The sequence below is a fragment of the Callorhinus ursinus genome, unplaced genomic scaffold, assembly GCF_003265705.2.
Source record: "Callorhinus ursinus isolate GAN/ISIS: 27379988/994484 unplaced genomic scaffold, GSC_fseal_2.0 scaffold2, whole genome shotgun sequence".
Taxonomy (NCBI): domain Eukaryota; kingdom Metazoa; phylum Chordata; class Mammalia; order Carnivora; family Otariidae; genus Callorhinus; species Callorhinus ursinus.
In genome coordinates, this window is record NW_027397064.1 from 107,955,188 (window position 1) to 107,974,490 (window position 19,303).

A 19,303-nucleotide genomic window follows, 5' to 3' on the forward strand; every position below is an offset into this window, starting at 1 on the left:
CAGAAAAAAGAACAATATTCCCAGAATCAAAGTGGAATGAATGACTAAAGACTCAGAAAGGGTAGGAACCAAGGCAGCTCAGAGTTTAGAAAAGGGAACTCAAGGACCTTTCTACTAGAGCAATATCAATACCATGACTCACTCTAACCATGCTAAATTTCTGTGTCTAGGATCTAAATTTTAAACTCCCAAGACAGGTGATCTAACTGGCCAGAGCAGTATCAGATGTCGTGACTCAGTATTCACTGGGTTATAAAACCAGAACATGGACAGAGCACTGGGAGCCACTGCCAGAGAGGGAGAGATATCATGAACTAGACAGTCATCCCAAAACTTATCTGCTATATTCTACCCTGGATTTCCAGACACATGGTGTATACACTCTAAAACAAGCAACCATGGTGCGCCTGGGTGGCTGAGGAGGTTAAGCGTCTGCCTTAGGCTCAGGTCATGATCCCAGGGTCCTGGGGATCCAGCCCCTTGTCGAGCTCCCACTCAGCGGGGGCTCTCCTTCTTCTCCCTCCCCCCTCTTGCTCTCTCTCTCAAATAAATAAATAAATCTTTAAAAATAAATAAGTAAATAAAACAAGCAACCATGACAAAGACATTACATATGGTCAGGATTGTGAAACTTAGGAAATTCTCATCAATTTTTAAGGAATTTCATAAAAACTGGGTATCTATTCATTATGTGTGATATGGTTAAGACAAAAAGGTAAGAAATCACTGCTAAGCACACTAAGAAAGTGCTAGTCAACAGACTCAAGTTGAAGAATGCACTTAGGCCGTGACATCACAGGATTCAGGAAAAGAGTATATCAGAAGTCATACAGTTACACTTAAAAGTTATCAGAATATTCAAAATTTTTAGGCTGGTTTCAACAATTAGTTTAAACTGCAAACTTAAAAAACCCAAAATACAGTTTTTAAAAACTCAGATATGAGTATAACAAATCAATTGTAGGAACTGCCATTTAAATGCCATGTTCTTAATTTAAAAAATTCCCTAATTGTTAACTGTCAAAGAAACTGACCACTCTGAGGTTTTTTAGAATCTTTAAAAATGTCTATAATGCCTCACACCTCCCTCTTATAATCGTTCACATTGTAGATACAAATAAATACTGGTTACCCATTAAGGAATGATCTGGTTGTTTGGCTCAGCATACAAACAGAAACCACACTCCATATGGACCAGGGCCACAATACACGTACTCAGAGATGATTAACATTTAAGAGTTACAAAGTAAATAATAAAACTGACATAAAGCAAATATTAATTTGTAAATTTCAAAGTGTATAAATGTCAAATAGAAATCCTTGTAAAGAACCAAACTCAGGATACTTGTTTCTTCCTTATCCATTAGAAGAGTCAAACAAAACTGTTGAACTTGCATACTAACCTACCATTATAAATTGGTAACACATTCAATACCAAGTCAGTTAAATGCCATGAAGACATTTCTACAGGAGATTTTCAAAAACATGTTTCACTGGACCTTAGTTCCAGAAGATGTATTTGAAAACCTCATCTTGGAAGTTATCAATACGTATCATTTTTACTAGCATATGAAAGAATCTAAGAAATCCAGCAACAAAATTACATAATGCTATTATACATAATGCGGTTTATCCGGTGTAGCTCCTGGAGTGGACTTTGAGAAACTCCCAATTTTACAGCAAGCATACACATAATAAAATGAAGCTATTATACAAGCATCCTTTGTCAAAAGCTGGTTGACCTTAAATCAGATAGTCAAAAATAAAAGCACTCCTGATGAGTAGTAGAAAATGCAAATTGCACACAAAGCTTAAGAGTTCATAATGATGAAGCAAACTCCTACTCCTGCCTACTACCTCTCCAGACTCATTTCTGCCCTCTCTCCAGTATCAACCCTGTGCACTGCACCAGCAGTTCCCAAACTTCCCAAATGATTCTATCTGCATTAGAATCATTTGGGGAGCTACTGATGAAAAAGCTCCAGATATAAATCCAGTAAGTCTGAAGAAGAGGTCACAGAATCTACATTTTGACATCTAATCCAAGTGATTCTAACCACACATTAAAATTCTACTGCAGACACATGGAACTACTACTTCATTACCTCCATACCTTTACAAATGCTGTTCCTTTTGCCTCGAATATCTTTCCCCCATCTTGTCGTTTTCATACCTCAAAACTGGGCAAAAATGGCCTCTTCCTGAGGCCTCTTCCATTTTCCTCTCTAAACAGAATGGATTGTGTACAACATAACGTTAACAGTTAACAACACAGACTCTACAATTGGAAAGATCTGGGGTCCAAACCCTAGCTCAGCCACCTTCTATTGTCATCTAGGAAAATTTTCTTATTTCTCTAAGCCTCAGTGGTCTCAATCTCATGGAGTTAGGGATAGTATCAATACCTTAGAGGGATGTTTTGAGGATCAAATGTATGAAAAGTAGTTAGCACAGTGCCTGTGAACACTCAATAAATGCTATTAGCCATTCGTAACAAAATATCTTATTATTAATTAATTGCAAAACATTAACCCTTTAAGACTCAGCTCAAACACATCATCTGAAAAGGCTGAGCTGGTTCACCACTCCTTCATACCCCCATAGCATCCTGTACCTCTACCTCACTGAAAGGTGATGTTTTTTTTTTTTAATTTTATTTATTTATTTGACAGAGAGATAGAGAGAGAGCACAAGCAGGGGGAGCAGCCGGCAGAGGGAAAGGAAGAAGCAGGCTCTCCGCTGAGCAGGGAGCCCAATGCAGGGCTCGATCCCAGGACCCTGGGATCATGACCTGAGCCACCTAGGCGCCCCAAAAGGTGATATTTACACAATTATCTTTATAATACACTGACCTTAAGATCAGAGACCATTTTTAAAAAAATGTATCTTTTACCTTTAGTATACAGAAGACACTTAAATTCACCAAAATGAAACAAAACCCCGTAAGACGATGCTTAACGGCAAAGAACCAACACAAAATAACATTTTCTCCTCAATTTGGTAGACTCAATGGCAAAGCCTGAGACCTAACACAAAGAAAAGAAAGTGTAGATGGAACCAAAAGAACTGGCAAGAAATACGGTAAACAAGGACAGCAGTGCCAAAGAATACTCTAGTTGCTCTAATGTAGTCTCCATAGGAATGCTTCCCTTATATTAGGACAAACTCTTTGTGGAAAGATCCAAACAAGAGCAGACTGCAATTCAAAAGGAGGCTGGGCTAATGGGACTGTCCCCAACTTCAACAGTAGATGGATGTGGGCCCACTCTGCTTTGCCTACCATTAGAAAACAATGAGAAGCCAGGCTCCATTTCCAAACAACCTCTATGTCAATGGTCCCACATACTATTTTCTTGTGTGAGACCCTCTTCTACCTTCTACACAGATGAAATCTACAGGCTTCTGGATTTTAAAATACATATTTCCTTCAATATATTTTCCATGAAACAAAAACCATAAACCACAAAGCTAATTTCATGCTGTCCAAGAAAATATTCAAGTGAAACAAAAATTAGAACTGGCAACTAGTTATAACCAGATCACATTTGTATTCAAACTGCTTTATTAAAATGTATGGTTTTGGTGATAACTATTGAAAAATATTTTTTTAAAAGCTTTCCCCTTTTCACTATCTGCCTGACCACAAAAGATATGTGAAGATTCTGAGTTTTCAACATGCTCTATAAAGAACAAATACATCTGATGAAAATCCCACTGATGTTTATATCCCTTTTAGGAATCTAGTCAAAAAGATGTTAATAAGTCACAGTTGAATTCTATCAAATATTTAAAGAAGAATTAATGCCAATCCTTCTAAAAAGTAGAAGAGGAAGCTGAGGGAACACTTCCAAACTCATTTTATGAATCCATCATTACCCTAATAACAAAACCAGACAAAGATACTACAAGAAAAGAAAATTACTGGCCAGTATCTCTGATGAACACAAGTGAAAAAATCCTCAACAAAACATTAGTAAACCGGGGTGCCTGGGTGGCTGTCGTTAGGCATCTGCCTTCGGCTCAGGTCATGATCCCAGGGTCCTGGGATCAAGCCCCACATCGGGCTCCCGGCTCCGGGGGAAGCCTGCTTCTCCCTCTCCCACTCCCCCTGCTTGTGTTCCCTCTCTCACTGTGTCTCTCTCTGTCAAATAAATAAATATTTTTTAAAATATTAGTAAACCAAATGTAACAGTACACCATGACTAAATGGTATTTATTCCAGTGATGCAAGGATAGCTCAACAAATCAATCAACGCATTAGATCACATTAACAAAATGAAGGCTAAAAATCACCATCTCAATAGATGCAGAAAAAGCATTTGACACAATCCAACATCCACTTATGATAAAACACCTCTCAACAAACTGGTAAAGAGGGAACGTATCTCAACATAATAAAAGCCATATATGACAAGTCCACAGATGACATCACAGTCAATGGGGAGAGCTAAAGGTTTTTTCCTTTAAGATCAGGAAAAAGACAACATTCTCAACACTTTTATTCAACACAGTGGTGGCAGTCCTAGCTGCAGCAATTAAGCAAGAAAAAGAAATAGAGGCATCCAAATCACAGGGGAAGAAGCAAAACTGTCATTATTTGCAGATGTCATGTTATATACAGAAGACCACCAAAAACTGTTAGAATGGATTCAATAGTTTCAGGACACAAAATCAATATACAAAAATCTGTTGCATTTTTATACACTAACAACAAAACCTCAAAAAAAAGAAAATAAGAGGGGCGCCTGGGTGGCTCAGTCATTAAGTGGCTTCAGCTCAGGTCATGATCCCAGGGTCCTGGGATCCAGCCCTGCATAGGGCTCCCTGTTCCATGGGAAGCCTGCTTCTCCCTCTCCCACTCCCACTGCTTGTGTTCCCTCTCTCACAGTGTCTGTCAAATAAATAAAATCTTTAAAAAAAAAAGAAAATAAGAAAATAATCTCATTAGGGCACCTGGGTGGCTCAGTTGGTTAAGCAACTGCCTTCGGCTCAGGTCATGATCCTGGAGTCCCGGGATCGAGTCCCGCATCGGGCTCCCTGCTCAGCAGGGAGTCTGCTTCTCCCTCGGACCCTCCCCCCTCTCATGCTCTCTCTATCTCATTCTCTCAAATAAATAAATAAAATCTTAAAAAAAAAAGAAAATAATCTCATTAATAATACATCAAAAAGAATAAAATACCTAGGAATAAACTTAACCAAAGAGGTGAAAGAGAACTAGTCCAAGATGGTGGAAGAGTAGGAGAACTCAGTTTCATGTGGTCCCAGGAATTCAGCTAGATAGCTATCAAATCATTCTAAACACCTGTGAACTCAACCAGAGATCTAATAGCTGCAACTCTACAAATAGAAAATCTACCACTTTCTGCAAGGTAGGAGGTGCAGAAAAGTGAATCCTAGGGGACATATGGGAAGATAAACTGTGGGGGCGGGGGGGGGGGCTCTGTAAGCTGGCCACTGGAAAGTGATGTAGCAGGGGAGCATAAAATCAGAACTTTTATAAGTCTACACTGGTGAGGGACTTCCCTGCCTGAAAGGCGCTCAGGTGGTGAACAGGGTTGGAATCCTAGGTGGGACAGTGTGGTCTCAGGATCACCAGGGGTGCCTGAGTGCAGCAGAGTTCCCAGGCATCGAAGTGGAAACCGGTTGTAAACAGTGAGCCCAGGAGTGGGCTCTCAGCTCAGGGTTGCCATAAATCACAAAGCTAGGCACAGTCAGGCAACTGCTCTCCGAGCAGGGGCCCAGCAAGTGGCAGAACCCCCAAGAACCCCCCCTTCCTCCCTTGGGAGGAGCGGCATGCATGTGTGCCACAGGAGTCTGCAGGGTTTGGAGATTCCAAACAGGGTCACATGCCTGAGATAGAAACAGTCATAGGCTAGGTGAGCACAAGTGCGGAAAAAACCAAGGAGACAGGAGTGATTGACTGCTTTTCCCTGGGGGGCTCTGAGAAGTGGGGTCCCGAGCTTTTTGGCTATGGGGCTGGAGACTGGGAGGCTGCCATTTTCATTCTCATCCTCTAAAGCAGCACAGAAAGCCTTCGGGGAACAAAAGCCACATAGAGCAATCCAGAGCTGCTTACTTAGCCTGGCTCCCTGGCAAGGACAGTGCAATTCTGCCCGGGGAAAGACACTTGAGAATCAAGGCAACAGACTGCCCCCCCACACACACACAAGATCAGCAAGAACACCTGGCTAAGACTAAGTTTACCCATCACAGAGAACTGCAAAACTCCAGCACTAGCAGAAAACTGTATACAGAATTCATGGTTTTTTCCCCATGATTCTTTAGTCTTTCAAATTTTTTTCTCTTTCCTTTCTCAGCCAATTTCTTATTTTATCAACTCTTTTTAAAAATATTTTGTAATTTTCATTTTTACAGCTACATCATTGTAATTAATTTTGTTTTTGTATATATATTTTTCTTTCTTTACAATTTTGGGATGCAGTTCTTCTAACAGACCAAAACAACCCAGAATCTAGTGTATGGCTCTGTTCTCTTCACCTATCTGATCATACTCTCCCTTTTTTTCTTCTTCTTCTTTTTGTTTTGTTAAAGTCTTTAAATCTTCATCTTTACAATTACATTCTATTCTTTCAATGTATTTAATTTTAATTTTGTATATATAAAAGTTTTTCTTTCCTTACAATTTTGAGATGTAGTTTCTTCTAACAAACCGACCAAAATACACTCAGGATATAGTGTATTGTTCTATTCTGTTCACCTGTTTATATTCCTTCTGTTTTTCTCTTTTTATCTTTTAATTTTCATTTTTACAGTTACATTCTATCCTTTCATTGTATTTAATTTTATTTTTGTACATATATAAGTTTTTCTTTCTTTACAATTTTGGGATCTCGTTTCCTAACAAACAGACCAAAACGCATACAGGGTCCAGTGTATTGCTCTATTCTGTTCACTTGTCTAATTATATTCTCTAATTATTTATTCCCCCCCTCCCCCAGTTTCAGGTCCCTTTTGATTTGTTTAGGGTATACTTCTCTGAGGTCATTGTTGCCATTTTAGTATTTTGCTAATCTTTTTTTTTTTTAAGATTTTATTTATTTGACAGAGAGAGACCCAGCGAGAGAGGGAACACAAGCCGGGGGGAGTGGGAGAGGGAGAAGCAGGCTTCCTGTGGAGCCGGGAGCCCGTTATGCGGCTCGCAGGACCTGAGCCAAAGGCAGATGCTTAACGACGCCATTTTAGTATTTTGTTCTCTCGTTCATTTAGCCTTCTCCGGACAGAATGACAAGACAGAAAAACTCACCTCAAAAAAGAACAAGAGGCAGAACTGACTGCCAGGGACCCAATCAGTCTGGATATAAGTAAGATGTTGGAACTAGAGTTCAGAAGAGCAATTACAAAGATACTAGCTGGGCTTAGGAAAAAAGCATAGAAGATACTAGAGTACCCCTTTCTGGAGAAATAAAAGAACTAAAATCTAATCAAGTCAAAATAAAAAAGACTATTAATGAGCTGTAATAAAAAAAATGGAGGCTCTCACTGCTGAGATAAATGAGAAAGAAGAGAGAATTAGTGATACAGAAGACCAAATGATGGAGAATAAAGAAGCTGAGAAAAAGAGAGATAAACAACTACTGGATCACGAGGGGAGAATTTGAGAGGTAAGTGATGCCATAAAGCGAAACAATATTAGAATAATTGGGATCCTGGAAGAGAAAAGAGAGAGAGGGGCAGAAGATACACTGGAACAAATTATAGCAGAGAACCTCCCAAATCTGGGAATGGAAACAGGCATTCAAGTCCAGGAGGCACAGAGAACCCCCCTCAAAATCAATAAAAATTGGTTAATACCTCGACATATAATTGTGAAACTTGCAAATCTCAGAGACAAAGAGAAAATCCTGAAAGCGGCTCGGGACAAGAGGTCCGTAACCTACAATGGTAGAAACGTTACACTGGCAGCAGACCTATACCAGAGACCTGGCAGGCCAGAAAGGACTGGCATGATATATTTAGGGTGCTAAATGAGATAAATATGCAGCCAAGAATACTTTATCCAGCAAGGAGGTCATTCAAAATAGGAGAGATAAAAAGCTTCCAGGTCAAATAGAAACCAAAAGAATTTGTGATCACTAAACCAGCCCTGCAAGTTAATATTAAAAGGGATCCTTTAGGGGAAGAGATAGCCCAAAAGTAACATAGACCAGAAAGGAACAGAGACAATAAACAGCAACAGTGACTTGTAAAATGGCACTAAATTCATATCTTTCAATAGTTACTCTGCATGTAAATGAGCTAAATGACCCAATCAAAAGACACAGGGTATCAGATTCGATAAAAAAGGAAGACCATCTATATGCTGTCTGCAAGAGACTCATTTTAGACCCAAAGACACCTCCAGATTTAAAGTGAGGAGGTGGAAAACCATTTATCATGCTAATGGACATCAAATGAAAACTGGGGTGGCAATCCTTATATCAGACAAATTAGATTTTAAACCAAAGACTGTAATAAGAAATAAAGACTATAGAAAACACACATTAAAGTGGCAGACTGCAACTCTATCAAAAACATCAGATTGTGAATGGATTAAACAAATCAGTCAAGAGACAGAAACCAGAGAGGCACCTGGGTGGCTCAGTCAGTTAAGTGTTGGACTCCTAATTTCAAATCAAGTCATGATCTCAGGGTTGTGAGATCGAGCCCTCCATCAGGCTCTGCACTGGGCGTCAAGCCTGCTTAAGATTCTCTCTCTCCCTCTCCCTCTGCCCCTCCCCACCCAAAAAGAGACAGACACCAGATTAAAAAAAATACATATCCAACTATATGTTGAGTACAGGAGACACACTGTGGATGCAAAGACAGATTATACATTCTTCTCAAGTGCACATGAAACATTCTCCAGGACAGACCATACACTAGGCCATAAAACAAACCTCAATAAATTTAAAAGGATCGATATTACACAAAGCATGTTCTCAGACCATAATACAATTAATTAGAATAGGAAAAATGGTAACAATCTGAATATGAAATTAATAAAACAATTCCACTCACTAAACATCAAAGAGAAAAACACAGGAATAAATTTTTTTAAAAATGCAGCATTTGTACACTGAAAATTATAATGAATCGTTGAAAGAAACTGAAGACCTAAATAAACGAATAAATACCATATATTCAGGGATCAGTAGCTTCACATTGTCAAGATAATGACACTACCCAAACTCATTTATAGATTCACTGCAATCCCTACCAGGACCCCAGCTAACTTCCTTGCAGAAATGGACAAGCTGGCGGGCGCCTGGCTGGCTCAGTTGGTTAAGCGACTGTCTATGGCTCAGGTCATGATCCCGGAGTCCTGGGATCGAGTCCCATATCAGGCTCCCAGCTCAGCAGGGAGCCTGCTTCTCCCTCTGACTCTCTCTCCTCTCATGCTGTTTCTCTCTCCCTTGCTCTCTAATAAATAAATAAATAAATCTTAAAAAAAAAAAGGACAAGCTGATTCTAAAATACATATGTAATTGGAAGGGACCCAGAAAAGGTAAAACAATGTTGGAAAAGAACAAGTAGCACTCACACTCCTTGGTATCAGAACTTACTCAAGATACTATGGCACCGCTGTAAGTACAGACACAGATATGAATCAATGAGAACCAAAGATACAGAAATAAACCATTACATCTATGGCCAACTGATTTTATTACAAGGGGCCAAGACCATTTAATGAGGAAAGAACAATCTCTTCAACAAATGGTGCTAACACAACTAGATATCCACAAACAAAACAATGAACTGGACCCTTACCTCACAGTATATACAAAAAATAACCCAATATGAACCAAAGATCTAAATGTTAAGAACTCAAATTATAAAACTCAAAATAAAACACAGGGGTAAATCTTCATGACCCTGGATTTGGCAAAGAATTCTTAGACATGCCACTAAAAGTACAAGCCAACAAAAGAAAAAAAAAAGTAAATTGAACTTCATTAAAATTAGAAACATTTTTGTGTCAAAAAGTCACTAAAGTGAAAAGATAACTCATGTAACAGGAGAAAATATTTGCAAATCAGTCATCTAACTTGTATCCATACTATTTAAAGAACTCCCAGAACTCAATAAGAAAGACAAATTGGCGCCTGGGTGGCTCAGTTGGTTAAGCGACTGCCTTCGGCTCAGGTAATGATCCTGGAGTCCCTGGATCGAGTCCCGCATCGGGCTCCCTACTCGGCGGGGAGTCTGCTTCTCCCTCTGACCCTCCCCCCTCTCATGTGCTTTCTCTCTCTCATTCTCTCTCTCTCTCTCAAATAAATAAAATCTTTAAAAAAAAAAAAGACAAATTGCCCAATTAAAAAATGAACAAGGGCTCTGTATGGACATCTCTCCCAAGATGTTACACAAATGGCCAATACCCACATAAGTATAATGAACATCATTACTCATCAGGGAAATGCAAATCAAAACCATAATGAGATACTACTGCATATCCACTAAGATGTCTATAATCAAAGAGTCAGGTAATAACAAGAGTTGGCAAGGATACAGAGAAATCAGAACCTTCATACACTACTACTAGGAATGTAAAATGGTGCAGCCACAGTGGAAAACAGCCTGAGAGTTCCTCAAACAATTAAGAATAAAGTTACCATATGACCCAGTAATTCCACTCCTAGGCACATACCTAAGAGAAATAACATGTCCACACAAAAACTTCTATGTGGGTGCCTGGGTGGCTCAATTGGTTAAGCGACTGCCTTCGGCTCGGGTCATGATCCTGGAGTTCCAGGATCGAGTCCCGCGTCGGGCTCCCTGCTCAGCGGGGAGTCTGCTTCTCCCTCTGACCCTCCCTCCTCTCATGTGTTCTCTCTCTCATTCTCGCTCTCAAATAAATAAATAAAATCTTAAAAAAAAAAAAACTTCTATGTAAATGTTTATAGAAGCATTTCTTATAACAGCCAAAAGGTAAAAACTTAAATGTCCATCAACTGACAAATGGATAAACAAATGTGGTTTATCCATACAATGGAATATTACCCCAAAAAGAAATAAGTACTGATACATGCTACAACATATATGGGTATGGTGTACACATACCTCCAACATAAATGGTTTACAATGACTAAACCTTGAAAACATTAAGTGAACAAACCAGTCACAAAAGACCATATATTATGTAATTCCATTCATATGGAGTGTCCAGAAGGATGGGAAGGGGGGAAGGGTGTGAGTGATAAGCAGGTCATAGCTAAAGAGTTTCTTTCTTTTTTCTTTTTTAAAGATTTTATTTATTTATTCATGAGAGACAGAGGGAGGGAGAGAGAGAGAGAGAGAGAGAGAGAGAGAAGCAGAGGGAGAAGCAGGCTCCCAAGGAGCAGGGAGCCCAATGCAGGACTCGATCCCAGGACCCTGGGATCATGACCTGAGCCGAAGGCAGACGCTTAACCATCTGAGCCACCCAGGCGCCCTAAAGAGTTTCTTTTTGAAGTGACAAAGAGATTCTAAAATTGACTATGGTGACAGTTGCACTACTGTGCATATACTAAAGATGACTGAATTACACATTTTAAATGGGTGAACTGTAGGGTATGTAAGTTTATCTCAATAAAGCAGTTTTTAAAAAAAGACAAGTGATAATTTTCAAGATCAGATGATGTAGAAAAATCCATAATGAACAAAATATCAAGATTTTAAAAATACAGTATTACTGATTTTTCCTTTTGTAGGCTCCAATATGGACCAGCAAAGCACTGTTACTTATCTTGACTTTCTGTATTTTATATTTTTAATCTTAATTTTAAAAATATTATCTTGAATCAAAAACTAATGATGTAATGTATGGTGATTAACACAATAAAAATTTTTTAAAAAATATTATCTTGAGTTTTTTAAAAACTTTCCTTAGAGATCTAAACAAATACACACAGAGTGAATACTATAAGTGAAATGAGTTTTTTCAGAAACCAGCCTAAAATCTAAAATGCTAATGGGAAAAACCTTTTTTACATTATTGGAGAACCATGTTTTGAGTACCATCCTGTGGTAGGCAAAATAATGCCTCTCCAAAAGATGTCCACATCCTAATCCCCAGAACTTGTGCATGTTAACTTTACATGCAAAAGGGGCTGTGTAGATGTAATTAAGGAACCTGAGATAAGATTATCCTGGATTATCTGAGTAGGCCCAATATAACTACAAGGGTCCTTATAAGAGGGAAGCGGACTCTGGAAAACAGTATGGAAGATCCTCAGAAAGTTGAAAACAGAGCTATCCTACAACCCAGCAATTGCACTACTGGGTATTTACCCCAAAGATACAAATGTAGTGATCCGAAGGGGTATGTGCACCCCAAGGTTTATAGCAGCAATGTCCACAATAGCCAAACTATGGAAAGAGCCAAGATGTCCATCAACAGATGAATGGATAAAGATGTGATACACACACACACACACACACACACACACACACACACACACAGGAATATTATGCAGCCATAAAAAAAAACCAAAACAAAACAAAATCTTGCCATTTGCAACAACATGGATGGAACCAGAGGGTATTATACTAAGCGAAATATGTCAATCAGAGAAAGACAATTATCGTATGATTTCACTGATATGAGGAATTTGAGAAACAAGATAGAGGATCATAGGGGAAGGAAGGGAAAAATGAAACAAGATGAAATCAGAGAGGGAGACAAACCGTAAGAGACTTCTTAATCTCTGGAAACAAACTGAGAGTTGCTGGAGTGGAGAGGGGTGGGAGCGATGGGGTGGCTGGGTGATAGACACTGGGGAGGGTATGTACTATGGTGAGCACTGTGAATTGTGTAAGACTGATGAATCACAGACCTGTACCCCTGAAACAAATAATACATTATATGTTAATAAAAAATAAAAAAATAAAAAAGAGAGAGGGCAAGAGGGTCAGAGTAAGAGATAGAGATGTGACCGCAGAGGTCAGAGAGATTTGAAGATGCTATGGTGCTGGCTTTGATGATGAAGGAACCACAAGCCAACAAATGCAACTGATCTACAGAGCTGGAGAAGGCAAGGAAATGGATTCTCCTTTACAGAAGGAACATGGCCCTGGTAATAACTTGATTTTAACCCATTAACCCCTTGAGACCCATTTTAGACTTCCAATTTCCAGAATTATAAGATAATAAATCTCTTTTGTTTTATGCCACCTGATTTGTGTCAAACTTATGGCAGCAAAAGGAAACTAATACACATTTTTAAGGTTTTGGGCCTGTCATCAGAATTGTTCAATTTAATACAAACAGTACTCTTTTAACATCCCACTACCTTCTAGAAAATATTTTTCATAGGAAAACAATCCAAAATTTCTCTTGAGAAGCCATTTTAAACAGCTAAAAGAGCATTAATGCAGCACTCAACACTTAATAAGGGTAAAATTGGCACTCTCAAACTACACCCTAGTAGTTTAAAAAATTAGGATAATCCTCCTGGAAGGGATTATCTATGGAAAGAACAAAAATATGTTCACGGCAGACTTCATTTTTAATATCGAAACACTCTATAGGTCAACAATCAGGAAAGTGTTGAACAATTAATGGTGTATCCATTTTATGAAATATTATATAAGCCATAAAATTATGCTTAGTGAAACTCCTTAATGACATAAAGAAATTCTTAGGTACAATTTTAAGTGAACAGATAAAAAACATTATATAGATACAAAATATACAGTAAAATCTCAAGTAACTTAAAATGTACACATACATTATATATATGAGAAAATAAAAATGCAGGACAAATAATATAAAAAGTTAACAGTCATTTCTGTGGTAACAGTATACTGATTTTAATTTTCTTCTTTAAGCTTTTAATACAGTTTACAAATTTTCAGCATGCACATTTAGAATCCACCTCATTACAAAAAAGTAGTTGAAGATGCTTAAAGGTAAGCCTACATTACATTTACAACTGAATCATGAAGCCCCAAGTCAATCATCTCATGCTATTTTCCTAAGTGGAAACATTAATAAAGCCCTACACACTAATTAACTGTAACAATGTTTACATTATCAAGTAATTTCTACCTATCAATTAATACATTATTAGAATTTAGTCTAAATACTTAAGAGCATACAAAAAACTGAGTGGCATCAAAATAACTAAAAGATATGCCTTTCTCCCGGTCCATTTAGCCTCCAATCTCATGTGTCCCCTCCCTACTCCCCTCTTGCCGCACTGGCTCCTTGGCGTTCCTTGAACACATCAAGCACACTCACACCTTAGGGTCTTTGCCCAGAATAGTGTGTGTGTGTGTGTGTGTGTGCGTGTGTGTGTGTGTGTGTGTGTGTGTTCTTCTGCACAGCCACATGGCTATTCCTTTACCTCCCTTCACGCCTTGATTGAAAGTCACTTTCTTAATAAGGCCTATGTGTACCTCCCTATTTAACAACAGAACCTGCCCTCTATTCTGGCACCCTTCATCCTTTTCTAACTTTCTTCTTTCTCCACAGCACTTATCATCTCCTAACAAACTACTCAATTTTTAAAAAATACTGTCTTTCTCCCCCTTATGAAAAATAAATCCCAGAAGAGAAGTACTTTGGTGATGGTGAGACCTCATCTAGTCCTGGATAGTTCAAAAGAACCCAACACACAGCAGATGCTCAATAAATATTTGTTGGATGTCTAAACACACTCATGACATGTCAAAGGACAGAATCAATAATACAATCTCTAATAATTGTATCTCCTACTTAAAATTGGACAATTTTCTGTTCCTGTGTAATCAAATAAAATATATGACACATGAACTTCTTAAAAGAAAAATCTCATCATCTTTATCATTCCTATGGGTTTCAGTTTGTTTACCAAAAACGTATAGCTGAATTACTGGAAAAATGTCCCAATTTTATTTTTTTTTAACACTGTGTAGTATAGACTGTGTAACCAGGGAAGCAAATTAAATATTTTTAAAATGTTTATTAGGCCAAATATGTTGAAATGCTGTACACAAGATCCAACGCTACTCTGTATTATTAATCAAAAACAGCTTTTTAAATTCTATTTGATATCATTACATACATTATACACACTGGAACAGTTCAGACTGAGAAAGCCAAATCCTGATAAGAATTCTGATAGGTGATAATCCCCATAACTTTCTATCCCAATTGATATTTCTTCAGCTTGCAAATGCTCATTGCCCCTATCAGACATCATTTTGGGAATGGGGAGACCTACTCAAGTATCAAAGGGCCTGGTCCATTTTCTGAATCAATATGCACATTTGAAAACTGCCTACTATCTGAAGAGGGACCCAATCAGAAATTCTTTCCCTGAGATTTCCTAAGAAACCAGACTATCCCTATTTATTTTTAAAGCAGTTCTCTATTAATTTAAAATCCTTTACTCCCAGGGTTTGAAGCCTACACCATGTGACAGGATCTCTACAACTCCTAAACAAAAACACGTCTCACAGAATGCAAGGGAAAAGCCTCCCCAAAGATGTTGTTTAGCCAATACCTCTGAATGACGTTCTACACTTCCAGTGTCTGATCCAGAGTGCTGCTCATTTACATCATCCTCAACGTCTGACCCTGAATCCCGTTCATCCTGTACTGGGGTAGCGCCACCATCATCTGCTTAAAAATAAAACAAAAACCCACTTAAGGTGTAAGATGGATGACATCTACAACTGAAATGAACACAATGAATCAAGAATAATGTAAGAGCAAAGGTTACCACTGATGAAGCATGACTAATGATGCTAATGTAAATAAGACAACGGTACAACGCTTATATATAAATACCAACAATCAGAACACATATTGTGACATATGTGGCAGCAAAAATACGTCATGAAAGAAATGTGAACCTTAAGAAACATCACTAAGGACCAAGTGAACAACCTCTAAATAATAGTGTGCTCTTTAACTATTTCAACTTTACGTTAACACCTCAGTCTATTCTCTCCACAGCACTTACTTACCACCTTCTAATGTACTACATGACTTACCAAGTTATTTTGTTTAATGTGGGTCTTTTCTCACTTGAATGAAAGAGCCAAAAGAGCAAGGATTTTGGTTCACTGCTGATTCCCTGGAGCCCAGAACACTGCCTGCCACAGTACAGTAAATATCTGTTTATGAATGAAGAGCACAAGGAACTCCAGTACAGAAATAGTATAAACTTAAAGTAAAGCATATGCTGTACTGCTACAAAATGGTAAAAATGAATTGCTACCTACCTTTAAAAATATAAAGTAAAATTGTATTTTGAGAGGGATTTAGGGCTGTTGGAGCATATGGGAAGATTTGATTATAAGTTTAATAAAAATAAATGAAGCCGTCGACTACAGAAAACCAAAAAGTTGTATAAGCATGAAATCACTATCATACTAACAAGCTACTCTACTTAGCTAAGAAGTAAAGAATATTTATACAAATTACAAATAATTCTGATGTAATGAATAATTATGCTGCAATAGTGAGAGTATGGGGGAGAAGAGGCTAAAATCCTGTCCTAGCACAAAAAGGAATCATTATGGAATGCCTAAAAATGATGCAACAAGAAAGAGCATAAATTAAGAATATGAAGGTAAAAATAAAAAAAAAACGGCTATAAGAATGAAAAGTAAGGGAACTGTTATTTTTTTCAAGTCTTCCAGCACTTAACCCATAGACATGTATTACATATTACTTATTTGAAAAATAATTTAATAATTTAGAAAGAACTATTTTGAAAACTATTCTGAAAATATCAGGCAAACATTCTAAGCAAAACAGCAGTGCATGCCTGGAAACGCGTTTTGTAGTCATCACTATTCGCTATCATACAGCGAATCGAAGTGAACCCCAAAACAGAAAAAAGATTAACATTCAGACATTTAGGCACTCCGGACAGAGAATACTTCATGGAACTAGGACACAAAGTGAAAGGAAATGTAAAGTTCTTCCCCACTAGGTCATGCCTTATTCGTCCTTGTATCTCCGGTGCCTAGTAGTGTTAGCAAACACGGTGCCCAGTGTTTACTGAATAAACAGGAAACAAAGATTAAGAGGAAAGGTCTCAAGGTGAAGGAAAGGCACAAAATCACCAGTAAGTGCCAGAGTACACGCCTTACTCTAAAATATTTATACAACTCAAACAAAGGTCCTACGTTTTCTTTACTTCGAAACCACTGTCAACGGCGAGATTAAACCAGCTCTAACTCCGTGTGAAAAGTCTAGGAAAGATCCCGCACCCCCTACTGAACCGCTCCCTTGAATTCTCGCAAAACACTCGCAACTCCAGGAAAAAAAAAAAAAAAATCCGTAACTGGAGAGACCTTCCCTAGGACTTTACACATAGAAGCACTTAAAATATGGAAGTGGCTTCCCAGTTTCAGCAAAAAACTTCACCGATTCAGAAGAGGGCTCTCCGTCTAGAATCCCCTCTCCAAGGTTCTAACTTCGGGGCCGCAGCGGGTCAGCGGGCTCTTCGCGCTCCGCTTCACGGTCCAAGGCGGGCCCAGTTGGGGGAAGGAACGTCTCAGGGGCCTCCCTCCCCTACCCCGCGAGGATGAGAGGCCAAGCCCCGCTGAATAACTGCTCCGCCCCCCAAGCCCTGTCCCCCAAGTCCCTGCCCCACCTGACTGGTCGCCGCTGTAATATTCCGAATCCATGGCAGGCGGGCTCTCGGCGGGGAGTGTCCGCGCCCCGCGCCGCCCCCGTCACCTCCTTCCAGGCGATGTGACCCCCCGATGGCGCGGCCCGATGCTCAGAAGCTCCCGCTCGACTAGAGGGTTTCGAGAGTGCGGAGAATAAAACAGCAGCAGCGGCAGGCGCAAACACTTGGACCTAAAAGCCCCGGCACAAGAGGCCGTACCTGGCAAGCGGGCAGGCGTGTGGATCCGCGCTCTACTTCCCAGAAGCACCTCTGGGGCGAAAATGGCGTCTGCCCACGACCCTCAGAGGAATGCAGCGCGCAGGCGCCGTCCCCTATCATCTGGCCAATAAGAAGACGCAACGGTAATGACGCACAGCCTGGCCGGAAAAGAGACTACTGGGTAAATTGAGCGGGAGCTCCAGCTTCAGTAAAATACCTTCCTTTCAGGAGCCGGTTATGTTCCCCCACGGAGTTGATAACCTTACTTTATTGGTTCTCTGCCCGTGCGCCTTGTTTGAAGATCTTCTTGAATTATGCTTCTGGAAAATGAAGACCCGCTACATTTTCATTATACGGCAAATTAAGTATGCTTCCCGTCATGCAGTGAGGCGCTCGATTCCCGCCCTTAGTACGGGAGGGAAGTGGCGCACTGCTCTCTGGGACTTGTAGTTCGAAGCTTTGGCCACTGTGGTACGTTACTAACTGGCGTGATTGAAAGGGCTTCCTTTCAGGGCATTTTTCTTCCTTTTTTTCTCTTTTGAAAATAACAACTTGAGGCGCCTGGGTGGATCAGTCGGTTAAGCGTCGGACTGTTTCGGCTCAGGTCTTGCAGGGTTGTGAGTTCAAGCCCCCCATGGAGCTACTTAAAAATAATAATGACTTTATTCCCATCTTAAGAAGCCATTTGGTCAGTAATACGGAGAAGTTTTTACTTCCAAAAGGGTCCCCTGATGAAAGACATTGTTGAGCTTTACTTGGGCCCTGTGCCCCTGGTGAAGAGCAATGGTTAAGAAACCTCGTGACCTATCAGTTATCTTTGAAGAGCTTTCTGTAAAGAACCACCCTTCTCTCTATGACTTAGATAAAACTCACTCTCCACTCTTTCATGACCCTTTTGTTAGCTTGTAACATAGGCCCCCGCAGAGACCTGTCCCCTTGTGTCTGAGCCTGCTCCCGAGGGCCACTCAGACCCTGCAACTTCCTGTTCATTGTTTCATGAATAATTGGCTGAGATTAGAAGTCTGCCCTCCGCACTGAAACTAGCTAGACACAGAGATAAACATTTTCTGTTCACCTGACTGACTGAAACTTCTTCCGATTGTAAATCATCCCACTTTCCTCCCTATGAAAGTTTAAGGCAAAAACAACCTCGGCAGGCACTCTGATCTTCATATCTGGAGAGCTCTCCCTATTACAATCTAAATAAAATCCATTTCCTTACTTGTTTGCTTTTGTCTCAGACAAAGCAGAGAATGTTCTTGCCTTTTTATTAAAGGAGGGCCAGTAGAGGTAAGCAAAGATTCCCCGGGATGTGTAGACCTGCATACATTGGGCCTTTTGTTAGCAAAGCAGACTGGATTTCTAGGTATGCCTAGCCTGTTGTAAGGCCTCATTTGGTGCCCTGGAAAGTCCACCTCCTACCTTGGGCTTGAGAGATGTGGATTCTCTGATGCGTTCTCTGCTATGAATTCTCAAAGTGCCCTTAGTCAAGACAC

At 39.5% G+C, this 19,303-nt stretch overlaps 1 protein-coding gene across 5 annotated transcripts in view; it reads right to left on the reverse strand.

Annotated features, from left to right (window-relative positions):
* The window catches only part of IWS1 (interacts with SUPT6H, CTD assembly factor 1), a 44,203-nt gene extending 26,261 nt beyond the window's left edge, over nucleotides 1-17,942 (reverse strand). Inside the window, exons 1-2 of one of the 5 annotated variants that reach the window (XM_025857799.2) lie at nucleotides 17,571-17,898; nucleotides 15,465-15,580 (exon numbers count right to left, since the gene is read on the reverse strand). In XM_025857799.2, the coding sequence (XP_025713584.1) occupies nucleotides 15,465-15,580; nucleotides 17,571-17,604 (150 nt within the window). In that variant the 5' untranslated portion in view covers nucleotides 17,605-17,898. Of the gene's footprint in view, nucleotides 1-15,464; nucleotides 15,584-17,570 lie in introns of all 5 variants that reach the window. The other 4 variants (XM_025857791.2, XM_073885449.1, XM_073885454.1 and 1 more) reach the window with 4 other exon arrangements.
* Nucleotides 17,943-19,303: the final 1,361 nt, after the last annotated feature.